The sequence below is a fragment of the Dasypus novemcinctus genome, chromosome 13 (genome assembly GCF_030445035.2).
Source record: "Dasypus novemcinctus isolate mDasNov1 chromosome 13, mDasNov1.1.hap2, whole genome shotgun sequence".
Lineage (NCBI taxonomy): Eukaryota > Metazoa > Chordata > Mammalia > Cingulata > Dasypodidae > Dasypus > Dasypus novemcinctus.
The window spans coordinates 67003009-67022594 of NC_080685.1; the positions used below are offsets into that span (position 1 = coordinate 67003009).

At 34.5% G+C, this 19586-nt stretch overlaps 1 protein-coding gene across 1 annotated transcript in view; it reads left to right on the forward strand.

Annotated features, from left to right (window-relative positions):
• HMCN1 (hemicentin 1) overlaps positions 1–19586 on the forward strand; it is a 515334-nt gene that overhangs the window by 221335 nt on the left and 274413 nt on the right. The window contains exons 10-11 of the mRNA XM_004468435.5: positions 965–1086; positions 3910–4185. Of these exons, the coding sequence (XP_004468492.2) occupies positions 965–1086; positions 3910–4185 (398 nt within the window). The remainder of the gene's footprint in view (positions 1–964; positions 1087–3909; positions 4186–19586) is intronic.

The following is a 19586-nucleotide window of genomic DNA, read 5'->3' on the forward strand; positions in this document are numbered from 1 at the left end:
ATCTCAGTAGTTTCTTTGTGATTGTTTTATGATTCATATGGATAAGATGGGTAGAAATTTAGAGTTATCACTATCAGATATAATAATATGTACCACTTTCCGACTCCAGTGGAAAGGTGTCCTTACTTGGCAATGTGCTTTTCATCCAGTCTGTATTATGAATGTTGAAAAGGTTGTGAATATAAATGATTACAAGAAAAAAACATTTATGTCATTTCAATCATGTTTTAAAACAAGATAACACCTATTTTTGCAGATGATTTGAATCTTTTGAGCAGGATTAAGTAGCTATTACTTGGACACATCCAGAAAATGAGAAATAAACTAATTTGATCAGTGTTAAAGGACAAAATAAATATTTTTTGGATGATTCAACACACAATATAGCAAAGAGATTTATTTTTACCTAAATGATAGAGACTGACTATAAAACTTGAATTTTTTTTGCTTTCATTGTGCATGTAGATGGAACAAGATAGGTCTATAGTCCCATGTGGAACTTATATATAAGAAAGTTAAGGAGAATTTGTCTTCTTAGAATCAAAAATTTTAATTTTCTGTCTTCAGACTTGTGAATTACCTGGTTGAATTGCTTTGGCTAAGAACCCCACTCAACATGACCAAAAACTGAAAGAGTTAAGGAAAGAAAGAGGATTTAACGAGTGTTTCTCTGCTAGCTCTATTACCTTGTATTTTGACATAGCTAGAAAATGTTTCCTTAAAGAAATTTGCAATCTCTTTAATTTATTGTCTTTGTTATATCTTTTGCTCAGAGTAGAAAAGTTTAACTTTCTAATTACAATGTAAAAGATGTCTAATTTTAAGTTATAAAGAACTTTACAGCTTATTTTCTTTATATCGTTCTTTTGAACAGATACTTCAAAACACATAGTGGGATCATTGCTTTCAGTGTGGTCTTGTTTTTATAGTAATAACTAAAAATGCTTCTCTTTTCTTACCCCAGAGAATCTGCCAGCACGAACTGGGATATTGAAAACGTCACTTTGTCTGACGAGGGTTCCTATGAATGTACTGCTGTCAGCAGTGCAGGGACTGGACGGGCACAGACTTTTTTTGATGTATCAGGTAATTATCACATTTCTTTACAGTGGCCTGTGTATTAATGCAGCTATCGAAATGGGATGTTTGCTAATTGGCTTGTATTTATCCCATTATCTTTATGATTGTTTGATTATTGTCAATCTTCCCACTGGATTGTGAACTCAAAAGCTGGCTTTACCCTATATTGCTGTATGATGTTCTTAGGCCAATAATTTAAGTATTCAGTGTTTTGGTTTACCTATTCAGTGAGAATAATAATAGTCTCTATATCATGGAGAAATGGAGGATTACATATCTATGTAAAGAATTCTGACCCATAGAAATGATTAATAGACTTTAGGGTATTATTGTTATAATCATCATCATCATCATCCCTCCAAGAGCTTAATATTTTTTAACTGGACATATTAGCATTTTCTTTTGGGAAAATAAAATGTAAGGAGAGGGAAGGATCTATTCTGATAGTGACACTGTTAAACTCTCTCTTTCCCTTTCTCATATTCATAAGGAGCAGAGTGCTCCTCTAAATTGAAGACAATAATGAAAATATTCAGGTTTTGGAACACAGAGATTCGGTGGTACAGTGTTGTTAGTAAGAAAGGCAGAAGGAATGCTAATTACTTTATATTCAGATGGTGTGTTTCCTATGAATAAATGGGAGTAAATTCTTACTGTAGTTTATGAGGTAGTACATATTAATATGAAAAAAATCTGTTCACCTTTAATGTCCCAGAGTTCTTAGTGAAAAAAGATTAACATATATAACCAGTGATCAGGATTAAAGTTACTTACTCAGCATAGACCTAGAACTTTATTAGAAACTTTGTTTTGATTGAATTATTTTCTCCCTCACTAATAGTCTAGTGTTGCTGTGTGTTGTTTAATCTAGCTCTGTTCTGACCTATATCTGGCTGCTTTTGTGCAGCTGCTAAATTAATACCAATGCCTATATTTACTTTGAGTATAGATGTGATTTTTTAAGGATAATTTAAGACCAAAGAAGCTTTTAAATTGTGGGACTGCTTGTAAGCCTAGGATTTGTTATGTCTGTTATCAGCAGTTTCCAAATTGAAATTTAAAACTGAGGCATGTGAGTCAGGAGAGCAGGTTCTTCTTGCAGTTAAACTATTTGTATTCTCATGCTCTTAGAAAAACAGTTTGTCTTCTGAAATATTTTCAGTTTACCCAGTTGACATATATCAAAACGATTCATTTTTTCATCTCTAATAATGATGGAAAACATTGGAATTGTGTCAACATTCTTCAGCTTCTGGGAAAACCAAACACTTGAGCACTTGAGTTGTTTTCTCAGCAATGTTAATTAAGGGAAGGACGATAGGGAAGAAGTTCAAGTGAGTTGATTCGGACATCCTGCATAAATAATGAGAAAGTGCCATTTAGAACTTGTGAGCTGATTTTTATGAATTTGGCCCTGTGGCATCAGTAACTTCCATAGGTATGTTCTTCATTAGGTATGCCCTTCTAATATACGTGTGTGTCAACTACGCAGTGGTGTAACTCGGAAAGAGTAGTGTGCCAAAGCCAATTTCAGGAATTTGTGTCTTCCTCATTTAATTATGAAAGGAGGAGGCAGAAGCATTAATGACAGCAATGACTAGATGAGGAGAAGCAGCAAGCAAGTAACCCTTTGGACTTGACGGAATGGAGATTTCCTTTGGTGTTGCCTGTTGTGAGGCTAACTGCCAGTAACCTCACCCATTTCTGAATTTCCTTTAAGTATGAGGTCCCTGCTCTGCCATACTGTTTGACTAATCAGCACCACTGGAACCAGGTGCAAAATCACAGACAAGTTAAATCTTAGGTTTTGGAAAGGAGTATTGGGAAATAGGGCGTTATGGGATATTGATATTCTTGTGTCATCGTGGGCATTATTTTACTCTGTAAAAGTCAAAGAATACCCAAGAGCAGTTTGAAGGAGAGCTAACCTTCTTTAGTTTCCTCAGTTTTTTTTTTTTCAGCGAGTTCATCTAGCTAGCATATTCAAGGATTTTTGCTCATTAGAAATGTTGGCTGTTGATTGTTTTAATGTAAAATGGTTGTAGAGAGCATTGTACTTCTTTTTTATTACATATAAACACAGAGACCAATGAATAAAATTATGAGAGCATAAAAAATTATGATTTTCTCGAGAAATGTTGGTGAAATAATTAGAGCAATATGTATTCTCTCAAAATGTTGGTTAAATAATTAGCGATTGGTTTTTTATCACATCTGAAGTATGTATTCATTATCCAATGTCTTTTGTATACATGGCTCTGTTTACAATTTTATTACAGCAAGACCCTTACTGTTTACTTCACCTTGTTAAATCAGTTACCCACCCTGCTGGGTGAACAATTGTCCTATACTACTGTTGTACGGTGTCTTCTTAATGAGATTGTAACCCCCCTTATAGCTGATACTCATACACCTTTGCCATGTTTACTACACTTGGTGTGCTATTTTCTTTAAAACTCTCTATATTTTTTAATTTAAAAAATCCATAAATTCTACTTTCTTCAAAAAAACTCAATAAAAATTCACCTAATTCCATAGTCCTTAACCAGTCTAGTCATCATTTTTTGTCATACCTCTTCGACTCTCACATGTCTATAATTTATGACCTGAAGTTGAGTATTCTTTGGTATGTAATTGTGCATTACCTTTTTAAAGCACCTTTTAACTAGATGGTAATTTTCTTGAGGCATATGTATTCCTCAGTTGTAGTGCTTCTGTTGTAGTGCTTCTTTTCAACTAGATATTCAATAATCATTCAACTTCTAAACCACATCTTTAAGTGTACAAAATGGTTTTAGGTCTCTTGATTTTTGTCTTTTGATTTCACAGAGCCCCCTCCAATCATCCAAGTGCCTAATAATGTTACAGTCACTCCTGGAGAAAGAGCAGTTTTGTCTTGTCTCGTTGTCAGTGCAGTAGATTACAATCTAACCTGGCAGAGGAACAACAGAGATGTCAAGCTGGTGGACCCAGCGAGAATTAGGACCTTGACTAACCTCTCATTGGAGCTAAGAAGTGTGAAATTCATTGATGCTGGAGAGTATCGTTGTATGGCTTCCAATGAAGGAGGATCATCAAGTGCTTCAGTTTTCCTCTTAGTGCAAGGTACAGTACTAATGGTACTTCTAAGCTATTGTGTCTTCCGTCTTCCTTCTTAGAACTCTGTCCCTTAAATCTGCCACCTTAGATAACAAACACCTACCCAAACAATGGCGATTTTGAATGATAGAATACTTGAGGATCCACAGTAGTTTATAGCTGACTAAACTGGAAACTGACGTATCACCAATAAATAGGTAACTTTAAAACAAACCAAATTAATCCTACTGGTTGAAAAGACTTCTATTTTAGGGGAATATAAGTAGGTCTTTGAATGGTTTAATGTTTAGAATTCTCCAATCTGGCATGTGAAATTTAAATTTTTCTGTTTTAATTGTTGGTTTACAATATTTCTTCTTAATTTTGAATACTATATTATTTGCATATATAACTCATTTGCTTTTATTTTTTATAAAGGTTTAAGATGCTTCTCATCTTAAACTGAAGCTGAGTTGTTTTATCCTTGTCTTACATATGCCCTGTACATGGGTTCCCACACTCACAAATATGCTAATGGTAAACCAATCTTGAATTATGTTTACATAGACTAAATGTCAGATAACTGAGAGCAAGAGAAATAATAATGTGGTTTAATAGCTATTATATAGTATACTATATATGCATATATTTATTTATTTATATATTATTCAGGACCATCAAATGACAATCAGAAAATGTTCCAAAGCTTATCTATCACTAATATCATATTTGGCTTCTAAATGTCTATACACAAGCCGGAGGGCTTAATGTAATGAGCAAATTACTGTTGACAATTTTTCACTGTTAAGCTGAAAGTTTTGGTTGCTGCTTCAGCAGAATATTTCATTTCAAATCCCTGATGTGGGGGACTGATTACATCAGAATTGGTTTTGACTACTTGGTTATGGCATTGGAAACAATTTTTATTCTGCCTAAGGTAACACTCTCAGATGACTTTTTAACAAAATTACCTAAGAGAATGACTACTGAATTTCAAGCCTAGCTCTTCTCATGTTATTAATGACAGAAAAGTGAAACTACTGTGAAAATTAACAAAATGGCTGACATCTGATTCTAATTTCCTCCCCGGTAGTTGAGATATATTTTGTATTCTGAATGTGGGTCTTTCGTTAGTTGATCTGGAAACCTCCAGGGAAATAGTGTTCTTGTAAATGGATCACTATATTTCCACATGGTAAACTGCATAGATAATTTGAATCAATCCAAGTAGAAACTTGGGTTACTAGAACTTTGAAACTATTTTACCAAACTGATTATTTCAGATAAAATAAATGCTTCCAAAATTTGATCTTGGTACAAGAAGTACCTTAGAGTGGGATTATAAAATAAAATCAGAGACTTCCTTCTTTTTCCATCAATATTTCATTTAATGCATTAAAGCAGTGAATCTCAAACTTTCGTGGGAAGAAATTATCCAAGGAATTTTTTTTTTTAATAGAAGATTCCTAACTCCAGTCCAAAGATTCTTACTCCACAGGTCTGGTGTGGGGCTTGGAAAGCTGTACTTTTTTAAAAAAACCGACTCTGCAGATGGGTCCATGAATCACATTTTCTGGAAACAGCATTTGAATTTATTCTACCCTGTGATCAAGAAATGCATACTTTTAAGGGAAGCCCTTACTCTCTTCTTGCTGGTAAAGTAGAACCATTATTATCCAAAGTGAGATATAATATTATAAAATGCACAAAATATCGATACAAAAAGACATTTGACATTACATGAATACTATCTAGTTTCTGTGATCTTGAATGGTATAAATCTGTTTAAAGGCATTCCTTTATGGCCTGTCTAGTTGGCCTTGAGTTTGAGGGGAAATTTGGATGAAGGAGCATGTTTTACAAATCTAACAAAAAGTATATTCTAGAATTTATGATACTATTTAATAGAAAATAATGAACTTTGGCTAAATACAGCCACCTGAATGTATTATGTTATGGTTCAAACCACTACTGAAAAGATATGGCTATTTGATAAAGGAAACTGTTACACTCAGGGGTATAAGTCAGGAGAATATTAAAGTAGTTAATGAGATGCTTGTAACCTATTGATATTAAATATTAAATTATAAAATAATTTAACTTTATGCAGCTAAGGGTTTTAAAAAGCAGGAGTAAAAAAGTTCAAGAAAAGTTCAAATGTACAATAGTTATTTGGATTATTCTCATTTTAGGAACAGTTTTCTTGCTTTCAGAGGATTTAATAGCTCAACTTGTAGCCTCATTTATGTTGTTATCCCTTCACACTTCTGTTTGAAAGCTTTTTCTGTCTGAATATGTTCAAGAGTTAAAATCCAGATTTTAAAAATTTTTGGTAGTTTTTCGGAATAGAATTCCTAAGAATTTTTTGGTTTAAATAGCATTTGTCTAGCCATCACAACCTGTCTTTGCCTAAGAGTAAAATATATATATTTTATGTATATATAAAGACCCCAAAAAGACAAAACCTGAGGAATCCTGAAAGCCAACCAAGGCAATTAACAGTGGCAAAAAATCTGGGAGGATTTTTATTTCTATTAAATACAAAAATTTTTGTTTCTATACATATGTATATATGATAAAATAAGTATATATAATATTTGATTCTATTTTAACATCAATGGAATGAAACAATCTCAATCAGTGGTCTGTCTTTTTTATGTTCACATGATAATAAGGAGGAGGCATCTTTGTCCATCTGTTTCATGGTTTGCTCAACAGGAAAATGTTAGTCTTTGAGGAACCCAGAATACTGTCTTTTCATACCTGCTAGTTCATCTCATCATCCAATTAAGAAAACATCAGGTTGGGAAGTAGACAGGGATCCTGGTCTCAGGTAGAAAATTGCCATCTGGGATACATGTTTCCAACGAATAAAAATATTTGGAAGCAAGAGAAATGGTGTTGGAAGTGTCAGTTGAGGATTTTAGAGACAATGGAAACAGAGGAGAGCATCTAATCTTAGGCAAAAGAGCTTCATAGATGGACAAAAAATGAAGCTAGGACCATTCAAACACTGTTAACATGTTGACAAACACTGGGTCTGAAAGGCTGTCACCTCATTGATAGAAAACTTTCAAAACAAATAAGCATTTTAGACTGTACACTTTTTAAAATTGTTGGTTACATTATGGTTTACATTTTAGACTATACATCTTTATAAATTGTAAACCATAATGGAACCATGGTTAGTAGCTATGTTTCAATATCTGTGCATCAGTTGCAGCAAATGTAACATCCACATGTAAAAAGATCATTGCTGGGGAAGGGGGAAAAGGGTTTGATGTTGACTATATGGGAGGTCTTTATATTCTATATGTGACTTTACTGTGACCTAAAACTTTTTTGAAGATATAAAAAAAAAAAAAGAGTGTAGACACTGAGGAAGAAATGGAGGAGATTGCCTTGCCACTGTACATACAGGGCAAGTGTACATTACAGTGATGAAAGGCAAAACATCAAAAAATTTTTTCTTATGATATTTTTCATTTTTTTAATACCCCAATTTATTTTTTACTTTATTTTACTTTTCCTAAATTATTATATATTCTATTTCCAATCTTTAAACTTATCATTACCATTTCATTTTCCTATTAATTGAATTTGGCAATATATTAGACTTCATTTTTGAAGAAGTTTTGAATCACAAAGGGGTTCAACTGTGGCAGGGGAGGAGCACTGATGTGTGGTGTCATTGATGGGGGATGCATGGGCGGGAAGTTGTTCTACAGGGCATGCATATAGGGTATATAGATATGTTCAGATGTTTATTGGGTGTTGACATAAGGGGTAGAATTTCACATGACAATTGAGGGAGTGCTAAGTTCTCATTCAGGAAATTCTGTTGCACTCCCCAGTGGAGCAGCAATGATCCCCCAAGTACGAGGGCAAAGATCAGTGAAGAAGGAAGGTCCAGTGATGGGCCCTTGATATTGATGACTATGCTTATGAGCCTGTGTGCTTGAAATTTCAACTAACCCTAGACCTGCAGGATGCCACGAGTTACCTCCTGAGAGCCTCCATGTTACTCAAATGTGGCCACTCTCTAAGCTAAACACAACATGTAAATGCATCACCTTCCCCCCAGCATGGGACATGACTCCTGGGGATGAGCTTTCCTGGTGCCAAGGGATTACTACCAAGCACCAGCTGGTGACACAACTAGAAAAAGACCTTGAATAAAAGGGAGAAATGGTAAAGATAAATTAGTTTATATGGCTAAGAGACTTCAAAACGAGTCAGGAGGTCATCAGAGGGGTCGCGCTGACACACATCTCAGCAGGACCTCAGAGATAGTCAAAATAGATATAATCCCAGGTAGTAGTGTTACTGAGGGCTATGGAGACACCCAGGTACTATGGTCATGACACATGGCTCTGGAGTTCAGTGCCTTGCCAGTGTGCCCTACTTTGGAATTTGTGCTCCTGAGTGTGATGGAATTGGACTCAGATGTGACCTCTCTACACATGCCTCTTCTGTCACTTTCACTGAACCTGTGGTTGGTGCTGGGGTTGGTGTATGCTCAGGAGATTTGAATCTTTGGACTGTCTATGTGCCAACTGGGCCCTGAGCTTCAGCAGAATTGCAACACCTACTCTGCAGTTTGTTGGACTTACCCAGGTCAGCTAACAGGGAGGTAAGGATGGTCAACTACCACACCAGGGAACTGAGACATCTACAGCTGCAAACAGGAGACTCATCCATCAACCATGTGGGATCTAAGCCCCCTTGATTTAGAGGTGGAGTGGACATTACAATCCCAGGGTCCTTAGGATGGAGGAATAAAATACGGATTAGAGTGGACTTACTGGTATTCTACTATATAATTATTATGGCTCTAGCAATGGAAGAAATTATATCATTAATATGGAGACAGTGGCCACGGGAGTTGCTGAAGGCAAAGAGAGGGAAAAAAGGTGTGATAATGGGACATTTTCAGGACTTGGAGTTGTCCTGAATGATTGCAGGGACAGATGCAAGACACTATATATCCTACCATAACCCACTGAACGGACTGGGAGAGGGTGTAAACTACAACATAAACTATAATCCATGCTGTGTAGCAATGCTCCAAAATATACTCATCAAATGCAGTGAATGTACCACACTAATGGAAGAAGTTGTCGATGTGGGAGAAGTGGGGGATGTGGGAGTGGGGTATATGGGTACCTCTTATATTTTTTTAATGTAATATTTTGTGTGATCCATATGTCTTTTAAAAAAATAAAATAAAATAACAAATAATCAAAACAAGACAGGAAAAAATAAAGTATAAGACCTAAGAAAAAATACCAGGGAGTAAGAATGAGGGGAAGACTTAGAAGAAATTGATTCTTTGACAGTAATTTATTCTAGAGATTGGAAAAAATGTTTGGTATCACCAAAATCTTTCAAAAAGGCCTATCCTCTTTTAAAATGGGTTTGTAATATTTTTTTTTGAAAATTTTATTAGAAAAGTTGTAAGTTTACAGAAAAATCATGCAGAAAACACAGAGAAGGCCTGTAAATTTATAAGGCAAGATAAGGCTACAGTGATAGGGCAATAATGGAAGAAATAAGGAAGGATTTAAGGGTAAAAATGCCGTGTTAGAACAAAATTGAATTAGAGGCACTAAATTGCAGAATTTATACTAAATGAAATTAAAATCAGGGATGTGGTACATAAATCTTAGATGTTCTTTCAGAATAGTGAGGAAAAGGACTAATAGAAGAATTATAGGAATTTTTAAGATGAGGAAATTTAAGACAGACAATGGAACTTCATTCAAAAGCTTATAGGTGTTTAAGAAGCAAAGTCAGAGAAGCAGACTTGGCCCAGTGATTAGGGTGTCCGTCTACCACATGGGAGATTCGCAGTTCAAACCCCAGGCCTCCTCCACCTGCGTGGAGCTGGTCCATGCACAGTGCTGATGCGCGCAAGGAGAGAAATATTTTTAAAAAAAAGAAGCAAAGACAACTGAAACTAAAAAAAAAGAAAAAAAAAAGTCAAAGATATAATAGAAGAAAACTGCCCTAGGGAGAAAAATGAATTCATTCTGCATGAGCAAATCAAGTAAGGTTAATTAAGGAAGAACTTTCTCTAGACATATCATGGCTAAAATTAGAAATTACTGTTAGGAAGCAACAATCCGACAAGCATACTGACTAAACCAATACATTGTAAACAAAGGGATAAAATCAGGCTGGTGTCAGACTTCGCAGGTGTGTAATGGCTGAAATATAATTGCAATGACTATTTATTATATTTTGGCTCTTTAAAATCTGAACATTTTTCTAATTTTGGAAGGATTCCTTCATCATGTTGGTGAAAGCAGAAAACAAATGAGATCATATAATTCCCTTTCCACACTCCCTAGCAGAGTATATGATCCAGAGTCAGCCAATCAGATGCATCCAATGGGACTTTAGCTCTTAACTAAGATGACAGACAATTGAAAGTCTCCAATTTTGGCAGCAGAATGGAATTTAGAGTCCAGTGCACAGAAACAAATGTCCTGGCTATCCAGTACTATCAGCCTAAGAGGTTATTTCTTTAGCATGACCTTGGCTGTTTCCTTAACTCACTAGCCTTTTGGATTTCTTCCTGATATCCAGTTTCCTTTTGATTTTGTAGTTCAAAATATACTCTTCCAATGAATTCTTTTTCTGTTTAAGTTAGCCATTACTGGTTTCTGTTTTTTGCAATTGAGAACCCTAACTGGCACAATGACGGGAAAGATAGATGTAGTTTTGAAAGAAAAGCTTGGGATCCAAGAATTTAAGACCCAGGCAAATTGTTTTTCCTGTGAAAAGTCATTACAAAGACATTTTCAAATGTTCAGGTGTTCAGGAAAAATATCATGCACATTCTCTTCTTACAATGATTTATCGAAGATGCTCGTTAACTACCTGAAATCGATTGTAAACAGGAAATCAAAACTGGAGAGGCCATGGTTAAAAAGGATTGATTTCCGTTGGTGACTATTATCAGCCCCAGAACCCATTCATTAGAAAAGCTTTGAGAAGAAACTCTGACCACAAAACTGGCTGTTTGTATCAGTGACACTGGTGAACATGTGAGAGTGTGAAGGAGCTGATATACTTATTTTGTTATGAGAACTCCTCACTATGGGGATAATGAATACTTAGATAGAGGCCTCAGGAAAGGGATTCCCTAAAGCAGGGTTTACCACTGTACTCAGAAGTCCAGCTCTGCAAACAAATAGAAGCCCCTAACACTATCCTGGGAGCGGGAAAAATCCTGGATTGATACGTACAAAATATGAATATGACTCTTTGGGGGTAGTGGATCTGTTACAGTTTTACTTATGCTTTCTTTACTTGACAAAATTTAAAAGACATGGAAAATTATTTAGCTTTTTGTAAATAAGATTTAAAATATTTTGAAAGAAAGTGCACTGTATTATACATATTACTTTTATTGGGGATTGAATTATGGATAATATAGTTACTTTTCATTGCTTTCTAAATAATCTGAGAAGTTGCTTTATTGCTTTTATATTTAAAATAAGAAATAAGAAAACTCATGAGATAGTTTAAAATAATAAGAAAGTAAATAATGTATTTCAAAAAAGAACAAAATAGGACCTAAAAGAAAAATAATTTTTAGACCAAACATCAATTTAGTAGAGAAACTCTCCTATCTGGTATGTAAATGGAAGTTTAGAGCATGAACTAATGATCTAATGATATGTGCCCTTAAATTAAAAAGTTTAGTTCTAAAAAGGTCCTTCTTAAAACACATTTGCAGACAATTCCATTTCTGTTAGTTATAAACATTCGACAAGAATTCCAGGAATAGGTAACTTGGAAATGGTATTAGTTCATGCCAGAATATTATTACATTTTAAAGTAATTAAAAACATTTTAAGTATATTCTATTAACATTAGGAGAAACTACCATTTGGTATAAACATTTAATAAGATAATGCACAGTTGAATCATGGTGACATTTCTTAGTAACTTTAGCTTTCACATGTACTTTGACTTGGGTTTTCTTTTTCACATTCAAATTTTAGTTCACACATTTTTTAAAAACTCCCATGCTAAGTTTGTGCCCCATTCTATAATCCCTGGCTTATTGAAACTGCTTCACCCTTGAAGATGGACCTGTATCTATCTAGTCTATTAACTTTTTTGTGTATCATACCACCTTTATTGCCAGGTGCTAATCAAATACCTTCTCAGAGTTGTTGCTGTTTTCAAATGCAGGGAAAAAAAACAAAAAACAGAACTTCTGACTCTTTGGCTCTTTTCTTCCATCTTTTAAAATGCAGGCCCATTCTCAAAAAACATGATAGCACACCTTTGACTAACTTATGAGGAAGGCAGAGCTCATTTTAATTTATAAAGTTGTATTAGCATAAAATTTTACTTTTGAGAAGCCTTATTATTATGAAACTTATTCTCTGATTATTGGTAGCTATCTGAAACCTTTCAAAAGTCTGCATATTTTTAGTCTTTGAAGATTTTAAAAATAGTTTTGTTTTGTTTTAGGAGTATGATACTCATTTAAAAAGGGTAAATGCATGATGTTTACGTGGAATACTCTTAGAGTTGACTTGACAACCTCACTTGGTCTTCACACAGAATTACTGTGACTGTTCCACTTACTTGGAAATTTTATATCTATAAAATTTCAGAAGTTATTCAAGCATTTTAAAATCTCTTCAATACTTAACAAATATTCTTTGTAAACTAGAAAGTGTCATAACGCAACTAAATTAAAAATTAGCGCATTTGACCATGGAAAAATTCATTTTTGAAAGTTTAAGGATCTGCAATTTATAGGATTATATACAGAGAGAGTTGTTTTACATCCTTTCTGAACCAAAGTGGAGTCTAAGAAAAGAATAAATGCAGAATTTCAATTAATAACTAAATTAGGTTTTCTTATAGTAAATAACCCTGTAAGAGAGATAGGAAAAAATCTCTTTATGCTCTCTTAATTTTTCTTTGCAAGATTTTCACAGGAATTCATTTTAATTTATAGACATCTATATCTATGTTTAAAAAATGAAAATTGATTTTTTAAAATTAGTTGAATATCTTTTCCTTGACATTTTAATACATTAAAGTCTTGTTAGTAAAGATTTTCTTTTTCTGGGATTGATCCAAGAAGTGTATATATGTTTGTTTAAATACTAGTACCTTTTTTGTGGATTTCATTCAATGTAGTAAAACCATATAATCACAATGAAAACCCCCAAATAATTACTTGCTGTCAAAACTTTATTGGCTATCTTGATTGCTTGAAATCTTAGTATGATTCAGCAGAAGTGAATAAGATGCTCTGAAAATCCTACTTCTGTTGCCTTCTGTGCTAAGTGTTAATAAGAAATGAATTGGAAGCCCTTAGATTTAAAGGAAAAGATTCTATTTCATTAAGTACCATTACAGTGCTACCTGCAATACATATATGTATATCTTTCCCATAAAAATACTTGCTTTTTCAATTCTATTCTGTGGTGACTATAAATTTTATGAACAGAAAAGTTTAATATTCACTTACTTTACCTGCCTAACATAGACAGTTACTGTCTCTGAATGATCAATGTATTCTTTCATAATGCGTTCCAATTCCATGCAATAAAATATGTATTTCCTTTGGTCTTTCATCAAAGGATTCTATGTGCCTTATAGATTTTTATTTTTTATTTTTTTAGATTTATTTATTTATTTATTTTTCTCCCCCCCCCCCCCCAGTTGTCTGCTCTCTGTGTCCATTTGCTTTGTGTTCTTCTGTGACCGCTTCTGTCCTTACCAGCGGCACCAGGAATCTGCGTTTCTCTTTGTTGGTCATCTTATATCAGCTCTCCGTGTGTGCGGTGTCATTTTTGGGCAGGCTGCACTTTCTTTCGTGCTGTGCGGCTCTCCTTATGGGGTGCACTCCTTGCATATGGGGCTCCCCTTCACGAGGATACCCCTGTGTGGCACGGCACTCCTTGCGCGCATCAGCACTGCGCATGGGCCAGATCCACACGGGTGAAGGAGGCCCAGGGTTTGAACTGTGGATCTCCCATGTGGTAGGCAGACGCCCTATCCATTGGGCCAAGTCTGCTTCCCTGCTTTATAGATTTAGAGCACTTTAATTATAGTGGAAAGAATTACATCTCTGTAAACCTTAAAAATTTTAAGAGCCTTTAAATATAAATTAGAGAAAAATTTAAAGAACTAGACTTATTTAGATTGTAAAGGGAAAATTAAAGGATGTGCATGACCTAATAAATATTTCAAGTATATAATAAATTGTTAAGAAGCTGTAGATCAAGGAAATTTAATTTTCAACAAAAATTGACCGTGAGAAAATGTTCATTGAGCCAAGCCTGAGGGATTTAAGTGAGCCAGAAGGAAGGATGTCCAAGTACTGGAAAGAAGATACTCATCCTTTCACAATGTGGTAACTGTAGGGAAAAGATAGACTTGATGAGGCATCAGCAAACACTTTCATCCATTAAATTATTAAAAGAAATTTTGCAAACAATGTTTTAAAAGTTTGGGAGTTCATAACATGCATTATGCCATTGAATCCTCACAAATTGTGCTGCTATTTGCGTCTGTATTTTTGCCCATAAGAAAGTGACATCTCTGAGAGGATAGTGACTTGCCCTAGGTTACAAAGCCAGCAGGTATCAGAGTCCACTTAACTGGCATAATGGACAGGTAGGTAGAGGAAAGTAAAAAAAAGAAAATAAATGGTGGGTTCTTGAGAATGTACAGAAAATGAAGGTACTGAACTTTTTTTTTTTTTTTTTAATAAAAAAGGTACAGAGTGGCTACATGTCCCTATCACATGAGTAAAGAATCTCTGGAAGGGAGTAGATGTAGCTCAGTGGTTGAGTGCCTGCTTCCCATGTACAAGGTCCTGGGTTCAATCCTCCTTAAAGAAAATCAACAAAATTATATACTTCAGTGGTTGAGGATCTGCTTCTCATGTACTAATCAATCCGAGATCATTCCCTAGTACTGACTTAAAATAAAAAAAATCTCTGGAATGGTAACAATGTATGTAATTAGTACTTGGGGAAATCACTGCTTGATTTTAATTTTCTACCCTCTCTTACTCCTTTCTCTGGTACCTTTTGGAATTGGTCAGTTAAATTGCAACAGTTCATTGAATCCCTTGACTTAAGTTCCAAGGTGTGTTAGTGTAGCTACTGAGAAGAGATCTAGAGAAGAGAAAACTGTAAATGTGCTACCAAAACAAGCACGCAGAGAAAGTGTTAACATGACTAGATTGTAAGCTTCATTAAGGCAAGGGCCCCATTTTTTTTAGCTTCATATCATCAATGCCTGATATAATACTTAGTACACAGTACTGCATGCGGTGCACATCTGTGGGAAGACTGAATAAGAAGTACAGTATTTAGTCATGGGAACTTTTGCAAATCTGGAATATATTTATATTGGTGCATGTACTAAAATTCTCCATAAGCATGGGTTAATATCTCTTGAGATATTATTTTATGAATTAATTATTCAACTGAAAATAAATTCTGTTTCAAATAAATAGATATTTGCAATATAAGAAATGACAATAACTTGCTATTTTAAATATGAAGAAGGGGATGTTGTATTTGAATATTATGAATAAAAATGACGAAGTAGGAATATTTATTTGCTGCATCTACAGAGCGCTCTGTTAGAAGCATTTGAAGTGTGAGGTTCCTTGCTGAGGATATAAATGAAAAAAAAACAGCACACTATCCTTCAAAAATACCATATTGTAAATAAAAGAAATAAGTAAAGTAAACAAATATTAACAATGCAATGTGATAAGAACTCTGCCAGGTGCCTTTAATTCTGTTTCAGAGTGATGGGTAGAGATTGACAGAATCTTCACAGAAAAGATGGTATCTGAGGTCACCACTGGACAGTGAGCCAGCATTTGCCAGGTAGAAGTCAGGAAAGCTTTTCTAAATGGAGAAAATGCCATGTGCAAACTATGGAGGAATGAAAACAAAGAAATGTGAGCTTGCTGAACAGGGAGACTTATTCCCATCATGGTGGGATTTCTTTTGTTCCTGCAGTCATCAATAACCTTTACATATAAAAGGGAGGAATCTCTAGGTTTGTGATTTTGTGAGGATGGTTCAGCAAAAGAAAAGATAACTGGATAAAATGTGCCTGTAGTGATGCCCTGTGGAAACTAGGCTGGATAAAAAAGGAAGTGAAGGTAAAAGGGAGAGTTTGAGAGATTGGAATAAAAGGAAGGTTGAAAGGGGGTGGTCATGAAGAAGTTGGAGGAACAAAAGATGGGAACTAGAGAGTGACAACTGGAAGGACACTTGTGAACCTCAGGTTGGACTCTAAGACAAGTGTTCTTACAACCACATTGAGACTGTTTCCCTGAAAAATAACGAAGGTAACAAATGAATACATCTAGCAGCTTACATTAATTGTGACATTTTTAAGTCTCTCCTTTAAGAAGTGCTATAAAATCCCCTTGCATATGATTCTGAGTCTATAACATGCTTCCTTATGGAAAATTACCTTTTCTTTGAGTACTTTAACCAGTTTTTGATAGTCAAAAATATTATTCCTATAATTGAATATGAATCAAGAGATATAAATATATTGAGATATACATACATAAACCTCATATCTTTTTTAAAATTTTTAAAATTTTTATTTATTTTTTAATTTTCTTTTAAATGTTACATTAAAAAAATATGAAGTCCCCATATACACCCCACCCACACCAACCCTCCCACATCAACAAACTCTTCCATAATTGTGGCACATCCACTGCACCTGGTGAATACATTCTGGCGAACCGCTGCAGCACATGGTCAGTGGTCAGCATTGTAGTCCACACTCTCCCGCAGTCCACCCAGTGGGCCACGACAGGACACACAACATCCAGCATCCTTTCTGATGTTATACTTGGAAGTACTTTAAATGGATATCAAAGCATCAAACATTTATCATATAAATATCCTTATATCTTATATTAGGAAAATATAAACTATATATTTTTAGGATAAGAAATCTTGATGCATATTTTCCATTAAGATTTTGTCTTCAAAATAGACTGGAGTCTTAATTTATCATTGTATACCTCTGATATTATTGCCCTTGTCTTATTAACTGAATGTAATAACTGCATTGTTTTTTGGGTATGGAGTACTCTCCAAATCCAGCATCTAACTAGCAAGATAGATTCAATCTAGCTCTTGCCTGTGTATTTCAGAATTTGCGACCTTTCCTCTGGAATTTTATAGACCTCTATAGTCTAGAGATGTCCATGAGAACTTTCTATAATGAAGGGAAGGTCCTATGCCTGTGCTATCCCACATGGTAGCTGCTAGCCACATGTGGCAATTGAGCATTTGATATATGGCCAGTCTGCCTTAAGAACTCATTTTAAAATTTTATTTAATTTTATATACTTTAAATGTAAAAAGCCACATATACCTAGTGGCTAGTGTATGGGACAGCACACTTCTAATCTTTCCTTGAGAAAGAAAGGCAGGCGGAAATGACTAGAAGTTTTCTTGTAGCTGCCACATAGACAATCCACTATTTGTTGTCTTTGTTTTTGCTCCTCCAAAGAATAAATGATGAAAACTAAAAAACAAAACAAAAAAACCCCAAAAACCCCACTTACCTGCATTGTAAATTTTAAAGTTAAAACTTCAGGGACAAAGATGCTAAAGTTAATGTGGGGAGCAATGCATCCTGTAACTAGAGGAACTCTGTAGTAGGCTTAGGAAAAGTTAAAAAGGTTACAATATATCACAATGCCATTTCCAGTAGTTGCAAATTAAGGAAAAATTAAGTGAGGAAACACATCTGTCCATTGTAAATCATTACTAGTGAGATTTTGTTATTTTCATTGTTCATGCTTCATCCGTAAAAGTTAGTTAGAGTAAGCTGAAGTTACTTCCCTAATCAGAAATGAAAGTATTGCATTTGAGAACAATGGCAATGTTTTAAATAAAATAAGCTAAATCAGTAGGTGCACATCTGTTAGGATAGGGCATAGCTACTAATTATAATTTGCAGCACACCCAATCATAGTCATTATGTAACTTTTTGAAGTTAGCTTTTTCTATAGAAAATATGATATTTAGAAAAAGCATCAGAGACCCTATAAAATACATTTTATAGGCTTTATGATTCAAGGGAAATTAGGCCCACTAATTCAATATGAATTATTTCATGGTTTACATGTAGCATTCTTGGTGTTACATAACTTAACATTTTAGGGGAACTGTATTACCCACAATGAAAAATATATTTGGGGACAGTTGTAAATCAGTTCCTATTATGTTTTCAGGTATATAAATCAATTAGATAGTTGTGAGAATGTAGGTTTTTAACTATCACCAAAATAAGGGTACTTATTTATATTTCATTGTGAGAATTCAAGAAGAAAAGAATCAACACTAAAAACTAGCTAATGAAGTATCTTTCTTCTCATCAGAGTCTTACCTATTCCTCATTGCATATGATTATCATCAAGGACATTTCCAAGGATGTGGAAGATTTTAGTTTATTCCTAGATGCTGGGAAACCTTCCACCACCGAGATAATCAATTGACAGACTTGAAATGCTTTTTTCCAAAATGCTGTTTAATGCCTTTCAAACAGCAGCACTAGAGAATTGTTTGATCTCCTAGTTCTTTTTTGGCACAAATCCTTTTTGGGTGAAAAATAAAAGCATCTAAAATTTTAAAACCTCAACTCTTTTGACTACTGGAAGTTATTAATATAAAAAATCCTTGGATTTTTATTTTATGAGTGTAATAAATTTGTGGGGTAATGAAAGAGTGCTAGACCAGTACACAAGGCACTTGGAATCTGCTTATAGGAATCATATCTTAGTGCTCTCTCTGGCCCTTTTTTCCCCCCAGAACAGACATACAGTGTATCAATTTTTTAAATTGAATTTCTTATGCCCATTTTACTTATGGACATCTATTTGGGACAAGTTTTCTATGGGGTGATATTTAAATCAATGGATGTTTAGCAATACTGATAATGATCAGTGTGAATGAGCCTAGTGTGAAATTTAGAGTTCAGATAGAATTATACCAGATCTAATGATTTTTTAGGCTTAGGTGCCACCTTCTGTATTTGTGATTGTTTCAGTTTTTCTCTCAAAGCACTTCTTTTCTCATTATCCTTCCTGATACCACCCTTATCCAGCTGTCATGCCACTTGCCTGAATTAAAGTCCTCTTTTTTTAAGGGATTTATTTTCTTCCAGTTTTGTTCTCCCACTCCAAGCCGTCTTTCACAGTGCAGAAAGGCGAATTTCCCTCAATATTGCTACAAATGTCAATCCACTTCTTACTTAAAACTTTTTTGTGGTTCTTAATTACGTCAGAGTGATGTTCATACTCTTTAGTTCTCCACAAGTTACCCCTATATAATTCTTTTGACAGTTTCATAAAAGTACATGAGAAAAAAGGATTAGAAATAACG